This window comes from Brassica napus, chromosome A3 (genome assembly GCF_020379485.1).
Source record: "Brassica napus cultivar Da-Ae chromosome A3, Da-Ae, whole genome shotgun sequence".
Taxonomy (NCBI): domain Eukaryota; kingdom Viridiplantae; phylum Streptophyta; class Magnoliopsida; order Brassicales; family Brassicaceae; genus Brassica; species Brassica napus.
Window position 1 is genome coordinate 5,777,818 of NC_063436.1, and position 14,200 is coordinate 5,792,017.

Consider the following 14,200-nt stretch of genomic DNA (forward strand, 5'->3'; position numbering starts at 1 on the left):
TGTAACTATTTGTAGGTCAATTGATCTGTTATCTTCAGATTAAGTAATGGTTGTTGAAATACCATGAATAATTCAAACAAATTGCAAACCTTACTTTAAACATGATTTATTTGAAACAAATCCAAAAGGATGCAGATGTTAAATCAAATTTGATTTAACATTATATTAAAAAGGACGACTGAAAATAAGTGCAAACTTGGACAATTTATTTGAATCACAACGCCAAAATACATAATCATAACTTATTAGACTTCTCAAGTCGAGACAAACTCTGCGGCTGTGTCCAGCTCAGTTCTTGAATCTGCGTGTTAAGGAAAGAACAAACATAATAAACGTATAAGACTTTCTCTCTTTACTCAACCAGTTTCCAATATTTTTAATGGTACTTTTGGTTCTTACCATGACAAACAGGAGGGATTGCCCACGCCACAACTGGCCAGAACAGACTTGATTTTTGAAGGATCAATCCCGGACAGGGAGAGGTACGGGCAGAGACATTCAAGATCAGCGGACTTAGCCACTGCGCAGCAGTCGGGTCCCGGAGCTGGCGGGTTGTTTCCAGTTACAGCTGGAGAACATTTCTGCAAGTCGTTTGTGTCGGTGTTGCATATAGGATAACTCTTAGCTTCTTCCATTATCATCGCCGTGGTTAAAACCATCGCAATGATGAGGATTGTGGTATTGTTCTTACCCATTTGTTTTTTTTTAATTCACTCTCTATCTCAACTCTATGGTGAAACCCTTAAATCTAATGAGCTTCTTATAATGCTACGTGAAAAGTTGGTAAAACGTAAGTTACAAAAGTTGGTAAAACGTACGAGTCATGTCACGTTCTATTTTAGTGAAGACTCAGTGCCGTAGACGTCGAGAACTTGTACGCAAATGGACAAATGTGGGAGACCTCTGTTGCATGAACATGTCTCCCGATGGTTAATGAAAACTTGCTCAAGCACGTGACCAAATGGGTTTTGGTCTTTGTATTTTGTTTTATCCTTTACAAGTCATATAGATTTTAAAACTAAAAAAGAAAAGTCAGAGATTATTGTATTTTTTTTTTTTTTGATCAAAAAGTCAGAGATTATTGTATAAAGATCAAAATATTGTCTTGTCGTATGTAACAACAGGTCTCGGTCTTTGTGAACTATTTGCTTCCTAAAGTTTCAAGTCAGAAGTCACAACACTGGAAACAGAGAAAGTTGCCTAACTTCAGTTTCCTATGATTCATGAAAAGTACTAAACAGTTTTTACGTTTGGTTCTCCTCAGGAAAAGCCGTGATGAGTGGATAGTCAAGAAAAGAAAAGTACTGATTTATCATTTTCATTAGTATATTGCACATGGTTTTTCTATATACACAAGGTATATCGAAAAATCATCACAAATTTGTGATTTATTTGGATCAGAATACTAAAAAAAAAACATAACAAATTCAGATGCAGTACAAGATCCAGCCAATTCTTTGACAGCACCATAGAGACCTGTCTCATTGTCTCAATCTCAGTTCTTCAAGCTGCGTAAAGGCAAAACGTAAAAACACTTTATTTCGAGATCCTAATAATTCACTAACCACATGAAACCATACAATTAAATATATGTGTTAATACCACGGCAATTACGAGGGATTGTTGTAACGCCACATTTGGCTACAAGAGCCGCGACTTTAGATGGATCAATTCCTAAAATTGGGAGATAAAACTTGTATCTGCAAAAGCATGCAAGATCAGCGGATTTGACCACTACGCAGCACTCGTTGACTGGAGGCGGCGGGTTGTTTCCAGTGACGGCTGGACGACATTTCTCCATATCGTTTGAGTCGATTTTACAAAGGGTAAGGCTTGTAACTTCTTTCACCATTATTGCAGCGGTTAGAACCATTGTAAGCACTGCAAATCTCATAAGGATTCTGGTATCTTTCTTTCCCATTTTCTCCCTTGCCCTCTCCCTATAGACTTCGTGAATTCTTTAAATCTTCTACCATGGGCTTGTTATAGAACAAAGTTTCTTATGCTAACTGAAAGGTGGTAGTAATTAAGAGCGTTACGTAAAATATGCGTGGGTGATGTAATCATAAGAAGTCATTCGAGTTGAGATGTGTGAAGAAAACGGACATATTCGTGTAGGCTTAGTTGCATTGCATGCCTAGTATCCGGGGCGGTGAGTGACAGAAGATTTTTGGTTTAAAACTAAATTTTGTTTGGATATTATAAATTTTTAAACGGAATTTAGACTCGGATCCTTCCGGATTAAGATAGGTTCGTAGTAACCTAAAAATATCCAAATAAATTATGTATTTAGAAATATAATTAAACAATTTATAAAAAAAGTAAAAATTAACACATATACGAATGTGTGGGTCACGCTCTAGTTCTTTTATTGAAAACGTAAAACATACAATTAAACTTTTTTTTGTAAAAACATACTATTAATCACAAGCAGAAATATAAATATTACCAGTAGATTTTTTTCTTTGTTTCTTTTGAAAATTGTATTGCATTTAGATTTAGTTGTAGCAAAAGAGATTACGATTACCCATCATTAGAAACCCCCTTAATTAAAGCCCACACGAAATTAGATCGAAGCCCATCAAAAGTCTAAAACAGTAAATCAGAAGATAGATATATAAAGAACATATTTTAAGTCAAAAATATCACATAGGACTTCCGAATGCGTCTTTCTGATTATATAATGGGCGTAATTTATTGTAGACCGTCGTGCATAGCACACATGGGTCTGCAAATCTACAATATACAAGACAAAAAAACGTCGGTGGAGAAGAGATCTTGTTTGTTTTTTTATTCATCACAAATCTAATATCCTTACAAAAATAAATGTTCCAAACTAACAAAACTGTTAGTTATTTGCCACAACTTTTTTGGTCAAACTAGAATTTTGTTTTTGAAACTAACTGAGTAGTAACAAAGTAAATAACCTATGGTTAAATGACATAAATTTTTTTTGTTGTCAAAACTGGTAAATGGCATTAAGTTAAGCAACGAAAATAAGATAATTAATTAGTGGTCAGATTCGGAAACGACACCTAAACAAGTCGTTATAGCGTGAGGTCCACCGTTTCCTCCAAACGTCGTCGTCACACAGGCCGTATATAAATAAAAAATAAATATAAAAAAATAGCCAAAAACCCTACTCACGATTCTGAAGAAGACGCATTCAATTCCTCCTTCGCAAAATTGCTGTACAAAACAACTCGTTTTCCCTCTCTCTCTCTCTCTCTCTCTCTCTCTCTCTCTCTCTCTCCTCATCATCGCTTTGCTCTCAGACGAAGCAAATAAACGATCCCCTCTCTCTTCTCTCTCTAGCTTCTTCATCGTCTTCACATTGGTATCGATCCTCGCGATTTCGTCGTCTTCTGCACGTTCACATTGCGATTTTAACTCCTCCACACCTATTGAAAGCTAACAAAAAAATAATACACACAAAAATAAACTTGGATTGTTTCAATTAGACGCTGATCTCGATACATAGGGTTCGCTATCTAACTCCTCCTCCTAGATTTCTGGATTTTTGCGAAATCTATCCGGAAAACTGTTGATTTTTTGCTATTTTAAGTATGAAATCTTCTGATCAATTAAAATCTATTTCTCTTTGCAGTGATCCTTCTCTCTTAGAGATTCGAACGCGCGAGAGAGAGGTTGTTCAGATAATCTTCCCCTGAGTAGTACTGGGGGAGAGATGTCTGGCGCGGGAGTAATCGTTTCGGATCCATGGCTACAAAGCCAGCTCACGCAAGTCGAGCTTCGTTCTCTCAATTCCAAGGTTCATACTCCTCTCTCTCTCTCTCTCTTTCATTATCTTGATTTGAATCTGTACATTAAACTATCTGGATTCGTGTTTTAGTTTGCGTCCTTGAAGACTCAGAGAGATAAGGTCACGTTAGAGGATCTTCCGCCTGTGCTGGTGAAGGTGAAGTCACTCACCTCTGCTTTCAAGGAGAAAGAAATCAGAGAAACCTTACCAGATTTGGCTTCCGATTACGCAGCCAACGATGATCTTGATTTCGAATCGTTCCTCAGGGTTAGTTTCGTCTTTTTCTGTGTTGTACGGTTTGTAGAATCTCTTTCGATGAATGTGGTTTTTGGATTTGATTATGTTTGTTTGGCAGATATATTTAATATTGAGAGATAAAGCTGCTGATAAATCCGGTGGGCTTAAGCACTCTGCTTCGTTTCTTAAAGCCAACTCAACGACTCTTCACACGATCAACCAGTCGGAGAAGGGCTCTTTTGTTCATCACATCAACAGATATCTTGGGGATGATCCGTTTTTGAGGCAGTTTCTTCCTTTGGACCCGGATTCTGATGATTTGTATGAGCTTGTGAAAGATGGTGTGCTTCTATGGTAAATGTAGAGACATTTTTGTGTGTTTGGATTGAGCTTGGTTTCTGTGGGGGTTTGACTTGATTCTCTCTGTTTCCCCTTTTTTTGGCGCAGTAAGTTTATTAATATAGCAGTTCCTGGGACGATTGATGAACGAGCGATCAACACGAAGAGAGTACTTAACCCGTGGGAGAGAAATGAGAATCACACGCTCTGTCTCAACTCTGCTAGAGCTGTTGGCTGCAGTGTCGTTAATATTGGGACACAGGACCTCGCTGAAGGACGAGTATGCTTTGCTTTGTTTTGCTTGGTTTTTAATATTATTGATGTTTAGAATGTTGTATAAGATTGTGACCATTGAATGCTTTTCTTGTTTTGTTCAGCCTCATCTTGTGCTTGGATTGATCTCACAACTCATAAAGGTCCACACTTGTTTTTCTATATTCATCTTCCTCTGTATTTGTGCTTTTGATGATTTACTAACTAATGTTGGGAACTGCAGATTCAGCTCCTTGCTGATCTCAGTTTGAAGAAGATGCCTCAGCTTATTGAGTTGGTGGAGGACAACGACGTAATGATCAAGCTTATCTCTTTGCGAATTTCTGACCAATTTATATGTCTGATGTAAATAACAATAACGATTTTTCTGTCTGCTGCAGGATATAGAAGAGTTTCTGAGATTACCCCCAGAGAAAGTCTTACTCAAATGGTTGAATTTCCATCTCAAGAAAGGTGGATACAAGAAAACCGTTGGAAACTTTTCTTCGGATCTGAAGGTATTTGGCTTTCCAAGTAGCAATTAGAGGAACTAGCATGCCTTTTTTTATCCCTTCAAAAGCTTCATTTAAGAGATTATAGATTCACCAAGCGTTTCCAACTCATAACTCTCTCCAACACTCTGAAGCAATATCAGTTTGAATAGGAAAAAACAAGTTCACCCATAAGTTATGAAATTATTTGGTACTTTTACTTATTGTTAACGGCCGCTATTGTTTATTGAATATCCAGGATGCAAAAGCCTATGCGTTCCTTCTCAATGTTCTTGCACCTGAGCACTGCGATCCAGCTACTTTAAACGCCGAGGATGATCTCGAAAGGGCTAACATGGTCCTTGAACACGCAGAGAGAATGAACTGCAAACGGTACTTGACTGCGGAAGAAATAGTTGAGGGGTCTTCGTATTTAAATCTCGCATTTGTGGCACAGATATTTCACGAAAGGTCGGTGAAAGATCACAGAAGATAATAGTTTTTTTGTCTTAACGCACTGGATTTTTACACTAGCTTCCCTGTACCTGCTGCAGGAATGGCCTTAGCACTGATGGTAGGTTCTCATTTGCGGAGATGATGACTGAGGATATACAGAGCTGCAGAGATGAAAGATGCTACCGGCTGTGGATTAACAGCCTGGGGATTGATAGTTATGTCAATAATGTGTTTGAAGATGTTAGAAACGGGTAAGCTTTCTGTGAAGACAAGAGTGATGTTCTGGTTCGGAAAATATTAAAAAGCTTTTGGTCCTGAAATTTATAGGGTATGAAAAGTTTCTTAAGTATTATTTTTTGATGCAGATGGATTCTTCTTGAAGTTCTTGACAAGGTCTATCCAGGCTCAGTTAACTGGAAACATGCTTCAAAACCACCTATTAAGATGCCGTTTAAAAAAATAGTGAACTGCAATCAAGTTGTGAAGATTGGGAAAGAGATGAGATTCTCTCTCGTAAATGTAGCAGGAAGTGACATAGTTGAAGGGAATAAGAAGCTTATCCTTGGTAATAACTCCTACTTTTTCTTTTAATTTGAGAAGATGTCATGTAGCATTAGAAATTTTATAACAGTGTAGGTGTGTGTATATATTTGTCTCAGGCTTCTTATGGCAGTTAATGAGAACCCATATGCTCCAACTTCTCAAGAGTCTTCGATCTCGGACGCGAGGCAAAGACATGACTGACTCAGAAATCCTGAGCTGGGCAAACAGGAAAGTCAAAATCATGGGACGTAAATCACAGATTGAAAGCTTCAAGGTTCCATATTATTTTTTACTTTCATCAAATCTATGAAAAAACAACTGAAGGCTGTTATGTTGAATCAAATCTCTCTTTCTAAACTTTAATAGGATAAGAGTCTATCTAGCGGATTGTTCTTCCTCGATCTTCTATGGGCGGTTGAGCCAAGAGTTGTTAACTGGAATCTTGTCACTAAGGGTGAAGCAGGTCCATACTCTCTTTAACTAAACTTACCTCTCCACTCTGTCTCTTCTTTGTTTTACTTAACCGTTCTTTTTGGCTATTGAAACTTTTTGACAGACGACGAGAAGAGATTGAATGCTACATACATCGTCAGTGTAGCAAGAAAGCTCGGTTGCTCTGTTTTCTTGTTACCAGAAGATATCGTGGACGTAAGAAACATTCATCTAAACCTTTATGGAACATCATGTGAATCTCTGTGGTTTTCTTGTGTCTCTAATTTTGTGGGGACTCGTTGTTGCAATGCAGGTTAATCAGAAGATGATGTTGATCTTAACGGCAAGTATAATGTATTGGAGTCTTCAGCAAAAGTCAGAGAGTTCGAGTTCCGATACTTCATCGACTCATAGCACAACCACGACGTGCACAAGCACTGATGCTTCACCAGCTCCATCTGTCACTGGAGATGACGATGTCTCTTCCTTAAACGAAGAAGTCTCGAGCCTAACCATCGAAGAAGACAATGACGCAGACATCTTGTCTGATGTCACCTCCGTCTCAGAGGAAGCAGCCATTGAATAGAACGACATGGCTGAAATATCTTTGCCGGAACAGAGTTGCTTTGTCATTATTTCTCACATCTTCTCTGTCTGTGTGTTAATAATAACATTTATATTTATTACCACCACTATAAAAAGTAAACATTTAAAATAAAAAAAGGAAAACGTTTTGTGAAGTTTATTAAAATGTTTTCAATTTCTTTCTTAGAAATATCATTTTAATGTATTATTGGGAAAGAAATATAGGAGGTTTTATAATGGGCTTTTACAATTAAATTTCTAGATTTTTGAAACTTTTTTTTATAAATTATCCAATCGATTTTGGAGGAACGAACTTATGGACATAGAGTAAGCTATCCCAAAAGCATTTTGAACATTTTTCAATTAGTATTAAAGAATGAGTCAATCATCTGTTATTCTCTATCATGTTAAATCTAAACTGGCTAAGCAACTATAATTTAGTTTGCAGCACAAATTGAAACATCTTAAGAACTAAAAAATTTGGGGGTCAAAGTTAATGTTTAGAGGCTTATTCTTATGCTAAAAAGCTCTAAAATTTTTGGGGGCCAAGGCCGATGTTTCATTCAGCTGTGTCCAGATTCGGCTCTGATTCAATAATGGCGCCGATAGAGACTGTCCATAACTTTGACAAATTTACGTAAGCCCAAACAAGCAGTAGGTAAACCCAATTCATTTATTTAAGAAACTGTTGTGGGATTGAGTTACATGGCGTGATGAGGAGAGGTATAAGTGACATGGCTTCACTATATATTTTTGTACTACTTTACTAGTTTTGTACAGTTTAGAGTTCAATCCTTAAACTGTTGTGGGATTATTGAGCTGAGGAGGAGAGAGAAAACCTAATTAATCGCATTTCAATCCCTTTTTTGTATGTCATTTGGGAAAATATAATTTGAGCTGACGGTAAAAAGAAATGTTATTGAGCTTGCCAAAATGTTTATTGAAAAAAGGAGATATTTTAGAATACCTCATATGAGGTAACGCTTGTTTGATTTTTCTTGTGTTGTTGTTGGTATCTCTCTCTATCTCTCTCTCTGCTGTGCCTTGCTCGAGCATCGAACAGCCATCGTGTTGCACTTTAAATTGCCATCACAGACCGGGCGAGCTACATGAGCAAGGCGGTCGAAGTTGCGCGCAATTTATTTTTTATACATCTTTGTTTGGTACTAAAAGAGCCTAGTTTGAATAATTCTGTTTCAACTCTTTATTAACATCTACCTTGTGTTTTCCCCCAACATTTATTGTAACGCAATATATATCCATATTATACTTTTCAACTGAAATGAGATATAATACCAGCAACATGTTGAGTTCCAAGATGTAATTTGCATTATTGATATTTATAAAACTCAAATTTTCAGTTTATACTCAAAATACAGTCCTCCATAGATCGGTAAGTCCTTCTCCCATGTAATCATACCCGAAATCCCTTCCCCAAATCGATTGTTAATGTTATTTCTGTAGGGATGACAGCTCGTTCAAAACGAATTCATTGCGGCTCTTCCAAATTCGTTGATGGAACCTCATGGTTTCAGCTGTCCTACGCTCACCGTTCACATTCCGGTGCAGCGTTTCGCCACACGCTTTCATGGTCCAGTCACAGGATGTTTTAGTCGGGATCATGGCCTCTTTCATTGTCTCTGGTTTAATGTACGAGTTGATCTACTTTGCCGCCAACTTGGGAGGACATTTGTTTACTTGTCTTTCTTGCACGGTGTTGCGAACACCACATATAGATAGTGGTGATTGGTGAAGATAATATACGGTGGAGACCACCGCACCGGCCTGTTTCGGGTCTAGCGTTTGGTAACGTGACTGGCGTTCATGTCCATGTCAGAGCAATTAGTGAATTAATGTTTGTTGGTTACTGACTTTGCCAAAGACAAGCTGTTCATCTCTTCTTCATGATTTTTGTTTTGGGTATAACAACCAATACTTAGCAAAGCAACCAAACTTAGAAATTACTTCAATGTGTGAAATGTATTTAAAAAGCGTGAGACACGTTGTGTAGTTCACTCCTTGCAACTTCTTAAAATCATTAGCTTGATTATTATTATTTACAGAAATTGAGATATTTTTAATAACATCCAAAATAAAACTGAAGCAACTTGATAAAATATGAAACTTATTTATAATATGTGGATTTTGACATTTTTTTCTTTCTTGTAGATATTGTTTTATAAGCTGCATGCTGCGAACAATTAGCAACTCACAGAACCAAGAAGAGAGTGAGAGAGATAAACAGAGAGAGATGGAAGAAGAGTTGAGAAACTTAGTCAAGGTTTGTATCTCTGTCTTAATCTCCATATCTTACTGTTACTACATCTCTTCAAAAATTCCCAAAGGTTTTGTTCGTCTCCTTTTTCTTCTTCCCATCTTTATTATCTTTCTTCTCATCCCTCTCTTCTTTTCATCCCTCCACTTCTGTGCCATCTCAGCTTTTTTCCTTACATGGCTAGCAAATTTCAAGCTCCTTCTCTTTGCTTTTGATCAAGAACCTTTAAGCCCACTTCCGTCAAGTTTCTCCCGTTTCCTATGCTTCACTTGTTTCCCAATCAAAACCTATCAAAACCCTTCTTCAAACCGAATATACAACAAACCCAAATGGGTTCTTGCTTCCAAAGTTGTACTCTTTTCCTTCTTATTACATCTCTACGGTAAAAATTATCATAACAGTTTACCTCGATTGGCTTTCTTGTCTATCTTTACCATCCATGTCTACATTGAGTTAGAATTTATCTTAGTCTTAGTGGGTGCTTTACTCTCTACACTTCTTGGTTGTGAAATCGAACCGGTTTTTAATGAGCCTTACTTGGCTACTTCTTTTCAAGACTTCTGGAGTCGTAGATGGAACCGCATGGTCCCATCCGTTCTACGTCCAACTGTTCACATCCCGGTTCAGCGATTTACAGCGCGGTTAATCGGTCAAAATGCGTCTTTTTACGCTGGAATGCTGGCCACGTTTATTGTCTCCGGGTTGATGCATGAGCTGGTTTACTTTTATATTATCCTAAAGTCTCCAACTTGGGAAGTCACTTGTTTCTTTCTGTTGCATGGAGTTGTAACTTGTCTGGAAATAGCTGTAAAGAGGATGCGGTTGTGTCCATCGCCACATCGAGTGGTGTCGCGCCTTGTTGTTGTGGCGTTTATGTTCGTTACGTCTGTTTGGTTGTTTGCCCCTCAACTACTGAGATATGATGTGCATAAGAGACTGATAAGTGAATGTTTGTTTGTTATTGACGTTGTCAAAGAAAGTTGTTTCGCATCTTAATGTAACGTTCATAATTTGAGGAAGCGTTTCTTGTTCTCCTTATCGTTAAAAATTTAGGCCACACACTTGGGATTTGGGAAGTAGATATAGGATGAAGCCTGGAGCAATGAACTTTGTCATGCGTTACAAGTTTGGACTCCGATAAGATAAAGTTTTATTAAAGTATATTTCAAGAAACTAAACCATCTGGTTGTCTCGTAGGTTGATATATATATGCCTCACCATGGGATTGGGAATCATGGTTTGAATCATATTACAGATGGCTTTCCATATATTTCTCTAAGAATCCCGCCCTAAGAAACTCTGGATAATGATGCTCTAAAGATGCAATAACAGGTTTATAATGTCCAAATCTACTTAACAATGTGTGTAGCTACCAAATCAAGTTTCCTATTCATAAAGTGCATACATCCAATCATTTTAAATATATATATCCGAACCAAAACTAAGTCAAAAAAAACATTTGGTCACAGGTTCAGATCATGTTTTTTCTTTGAGTTTTTTTTTTTTGAAAAGCTAAGAGGTTCTCAACCTGACCCGTACATTTTCCTAGGATGAAATTGAAACCATTTTAAATTCACATTTCAGAGAGTAGAAACCTCTTAACGAAACTTGAACCTATAATCTTTTAGATACCTACTAGATAGTTTAATAGTTTTAACCATTAAGTCAATTCATATATATATCAACTGATGCCTAAAACAGTGAAAAACAAACAAAATAATTACTGAGAGATAAACTTAAGTCAATGCCTAAACATAGGGAATATCAAATCCAATAAATTCATGTATGGTTTGGTTTCTAACAAGTGTATATATGGATTATCAATCATATTACTTTTGAGAAATTTCGAAACCAAACCAAAGAGATGTTCAGTGCAGTCATTAGTGGGGGTTAGTAGATGTCAATTCGTAGAAGTGTTACACCTAGTTGTTATTAATCAAGTGATTATATATATTTCTACACCACGTGGGGATTAGAGGCACCTAAATGATTGAAATTACTCAAATTAGATGCACAAAGGAAGTATCCTCAGGAAAAGGCAGTGGTTTTAAAAACTGGTTCGCTTTCAGAACCTTGTTACATCGTCTACCTGTAAAACCACATGTCCTAATTCTCTGTTTGGTTCTCGTCTAATTCACTTTTATTCTTCTAACATAACCAATCCGTAAGTTCGAAACCTTTAGTGTTTGCAAGAACGCAAAAAAGAGATACTACTACAGTACTACTTATCACCAAGAACCAAAGATTGTGTGTTTCGGATTACTCTTTGTTCTATTGACTATACGTAACGTGTAACCAAAATGTTTTAATTTTGTTTATTTCTAAACCCCAAAACAAGAATTCTAAACCCGAATATAAACCTAGGCGAAAAACAAATTATAAACTACGAATAGTGATGCCTAAATTCGAAAGTTTTTTAAATGTTTTTCGAAAGAATGAGTCTTTTTAATTTAAAGAGAAAGAGACGTGATTTGTTAACGATGTGTCTAATCAAATTTCCTTTTGATTTATCGGATTATTTTAAGTATGTAAATAAAGCCAAAACCTCTGTGATAGGCCAAGAGAAAGAAGATAGATCATAGACTAGAGATATGGAGGAAGATCTCAAGAACTTCATTAAGGTTTGGGTCTCAGCTATAATCTCCATATCTTATTGCTACTACTTATCAACCAGATTCAAATCTGGAGTTTTTCGATTACTCTTCATTCTTCCCGTTTGTGTTCAGTTTCTTTTCCTTCCTCTGTGTTTCTCCTCTCTTCACTTCACTGGTTTCACTGTGTTTTCCCTCACATGGCTAGCCAATTTCAAGCTCATCCTCTTCTCTTTCAACAAAGGTCCTCTTTACCCAACTCCCCCTAATATCTATCAGTTCATCTGCTTCACTTGCTTCCCCATAAAGCTTCAACAAAACCCTAAACCTCGAATTCACTTGCCCAAATGGGTTTTTGCTATTAGAGTTGCTATCTTTGGTGTGTTGTTATATATGTATGATTACAAAAAAGATATGTCTTCAAATGTTCTATTGGTTCTCTATTCTCTTCATATATACTTGGAGTTTGAGATTCTTTTAGCTCCCTTGAAACTTCTGCTTAGTATGTTACTTGGGTGCGATCTCGAGCCTCAATTCAACGAGCCATACTTAGCCACCTCTCTTCAAGACTTCTGGGGTCGCCGGTGGAACCTAATGGTCCCTGCTATCCTCCGACCGGCCGTCTACGTTCCGGTGCGACGCATCACCGAACGGAACATGAAGTCCGAGCATGCTAAGTTCTTGGGAGTTTTTGCCACGTTCCTCGTCTCTGGTGCAGTTCACGAGTTGATCTTCTTCTACTTTACACGTGAATCGCCTACCGGAGAAGTCACTTTGTACTTTATATTACATGGAGTTTGCACTGCTGCGGAAGTAGCGGCGAAGAGGACAGGCTTGTTGAAGCGGTGGAAGATGAGTGTGATGGTATCAAGGCTGCTCACGGTGGGGTTTGTGGTTGTGACCGGTGGTTGGTTGTTTTTTCCTCCTCTTATTAGGAGTGGCATGATCGAGAGACTCTCTAACGAAGTCTTTTTGTCCACTGACTTCACCAAGCAAAAAGTTTTTAGTATTTTTGGTGAATTTTCTAGAATCTTGGGTTGATGTTTTCTGTAGCTAAAATTATCACTTTTGCTGAATTTCAGTAGAAAATTAAACAGAGATTCTGTGATTATCGGGTTTGGTAAATGTCAAATCGTGGTGTCACCTACCCGGTTACCAAATTATTATTGTTTTTTCAAATTTAATTTAAAACCAACTACCAACTATATTTTCTAATTAAACTTTATACCCTAATTACATTCTAGCTGGATTGTGAAAGGAGAACGCACAAAAAGAAAAATATATACAAAGATTCATAAAACTCAATAAGCTATATAAGAGCGGTTGTTCTCTTTCCTGATTATGCACTGCAACATCATCAACTTAAAGACGACTCAAATAAATTTAGATGATAAGCTTTTGGCACCGCATGAAAAAGGGTCTTTGTTTTGAGGGGCAGTAATCGATCTTAAAAGGACAAACAATTGTGGCCAAGTTTTTTTTTTGTCAGCTTTCCATTTAACTAGACCAAGCTTTGGTTAGACAAAACGTTTTTCTGGAGAACACTTCTATTTGGTGGTGTCTCATTTATATGGGTGAAAATAACTCATCTGGTCATATCTTCTTTTGCTAATGAGTCTGTCCGGTCTGAAGCTATTACTAAAACTTGCCTTATCATCTATGCGCATGCAGTTCATAAAACCTTCTTGGTTTGGTGTGAGCAAATTTTGGAGCATTGACCGCTAGCTGCAGATATTTAGGTCCAAGGCGATGTCTCTGATCGAGTCTCACCATCAGCAAATTAAGATCCTACACTAAAGCAGTTTGTTTTCTGAGTAGTAGATCCTAAGAGTCATACGACCATGGTTGAAAGCGAGATGGTTAGTTTCTTTCAGTCCTATTGTAACATTGTACAAACAAGATCATCAATTTTCTTCAATAATTCCACAATATTAAAGTTTTTTTTTTGAAAATTCACAGTACTAAAGTTCAAAAATTAATAATAATAAGAATTCCACAATATTTTGTCCACACTATATAGGCCATGATATTTTGTCCAGCTACATAATTCATGATATTTTGTCATGTTCAGTAGTCTATACTACATTATCACGCACTTTTCCATCATATGTTGTCGGTATGTATTCTGAACTAGCTAATCCCATATACTTTATATACAACACCATCAATGATCGGTTCCAATCGAGACGTAACCTATACTATAGAGATTCCACAGGCTCTCAAGATTTTTTTCTTT

General features: G+C 37.1%; 5 protein-coding genes across 6 annotated transcripts; 3 read left to right on the plus strand and 2 right to left on the minus strand.

Moving 5' to 3' along the window:
- Nucleotides 1–90: 90 nt before the first annotated feature.
- On the minus strand, nt 91–749 carry LOC106345990 (putative lipid-transfer protein DIR1). The gene is made up of 2 exons (XM_013785227.3): nt 400–749; nt 91–301 (listed from the first exon to the last, which is right to left on the minus strand). Coding segments are annotated over exons 1-2 (297 nt in total). The 5' UTR covers nt 696–749; the 3' UTR covers nt 91–300.
- Nucleotides 750–1,292: 543 nt separating this feature from the next.
- LOC111214563 (putative lipid-transfer protein DIR1) lies at nt 1,293–2,227 on the minus strand. The gene is made up of 2 exons (XM_022717522.2): nt 1,603–2,227; nt 1,293–1,508 (listed from the first exon to the last, which is right to left on the minus strand). Exons 1-2 carry the CDS (start codon nt 1,919–1,921, stop codon nt 1,504–1,506), a joined length of 324 nt encoding a protein of 107 aa, XP_022573243.1. The 5' UTR covers nt 1,922–2,227; the 3' UTR covers nt 1,293–1,503.
- A 907-nt stretch (nt 2,228–3,134) lies between these two features.
- On the plus strand, nt 3,135–7,256 carry LOC106345991 (fimbrin-3). Of its 2 annotated transcripts, none has more exons than XM_013785228.3 (15): nt 3,135–3,482; nt 3,608–3,772; nt 3,854–4,030; nt 4,119–4,354; nt 4,448–4,619; nt 4,717–4,755; nt 4,836–4,904; nt 4,993–5,109; nt 5,342–5,553; nt 5,637–5,789; nt 5,904–6,103; nt 6,198–6,355; nt 6,448–6,544; nt 6,638–6,729; nt 6,827–7,256. In XM_013785228.3, the coding sequence occupies exons 2-15, from the start codon at nt 3,689–3,691 to the stop codon at nt 7,097–7,099; spliced, it is 2,079 nt and encodes a 692-aa protein (XP_013640682.2). In that variant the 5' UTR covers nt 3,135–3,482; nt 3,608–3,688; the 3' UTR covers nt 7,100–7,256. The 2 variants fall into 2 exon arrangements, with proteins under 2 accessions (XP_013640682.2, XP_013640683.2); XM_013785229.3 differs by having other exon boundaries at nt 3,161–3,337.
- Nucleotides 7,257–9,349: 2,093 nt separating this feature from the next.
- Nucleotides 9,350–10,408, plus strand: LOC106351066 (probable long-chain-alcohol O-fatty-acyltransferase 2). Its single transcript, XM_022717523.2, has one exon. The coding sequence runs from the start codon at nt 9,350–9,352 to the stop codon at nt 10,367–10,369; it is 1,020 nt and encodes a 339-aa protein (XP_022573244.1). The 3' UTR covers nt 10,370–10,408.
- A 947-nt stretch (nt 10,409–11,355) lies between these two features.
- LOC111214564 (probable long-chain-alcohol O-fatty-acyltransferase 4) lies at nt 11,356–13,075 on the plus strand. Its single transcript, XM_022717524.2, has one exon. It carries the CDS (start codon nt 11,965–11,967, stop codon nt 13,003–13,005), a length of 1,041 nt encoding a protein of 346 aa, XP_022573245.1. The 5' UTR covers nt 11,356–11,964; the 3' UTR covers nt 13,006–13,075.
- Nucleotides 13,076–14,200: the final 1,125 nt, after the last annotated feature.

What these genes read in the sequence shown, in the direction of transcription:
- LOC106345991 (XM_013785228.3), top strand. Translation starts at nt 3,689, where the DNA reads ATGTCTGGCGCGGGAGTAATCGTTTCGGATCCATGGCTACAAAGCCAG. An exon ending in TTCGTTCTCTCAATTCCAAG is followed by an intron (nt 3,773 to 3,853) that starts GTTCATACTCCT and finishes TTCGTGTTTTAG; the next exon opens with TTTGCGTCCTTGAAGACTCA. An exon ending in TGATCTCACAACTCATAAAG is followed by an intron (nt 4,756 to 4,835) that starts GTCCACACTTGT and finishes TGGGAACTGCAG; the next exon opens with ATTCAGCTCCTTGCTGATCT.
- LOC106351066 (XM_022717523.2), top strand. Translation starts at nt 9,350, where the DNA reads ATGGAAGAAGAGTTGAGAAACTTAGTCAAGGTTTGTATCTCTGTCTTA.
- LOC106345990 (XM_013785227.3), bottom strand. Translation starts at nt 695, where the DNA reads ATGGGTAAGAACAATACCACAATCCTCATCATTGCGATGGTTTTAACC.
- LOC111214563 (XM_022717522.2), bottom strand. Translation starts at nt 1,921, where the DNA reads ATGGGAAAGAAAGATACCAGAATCCTTATGAGATTTGCAGTGCTTACA.
- LOC111214564 (XM_022717524.2), top strand. Translation starts at nt 11,965, where the DNA reads ATGGAGGAAGATCTCAAGAACTTCATTAAGGTTTGGGTCTCAGCTATA.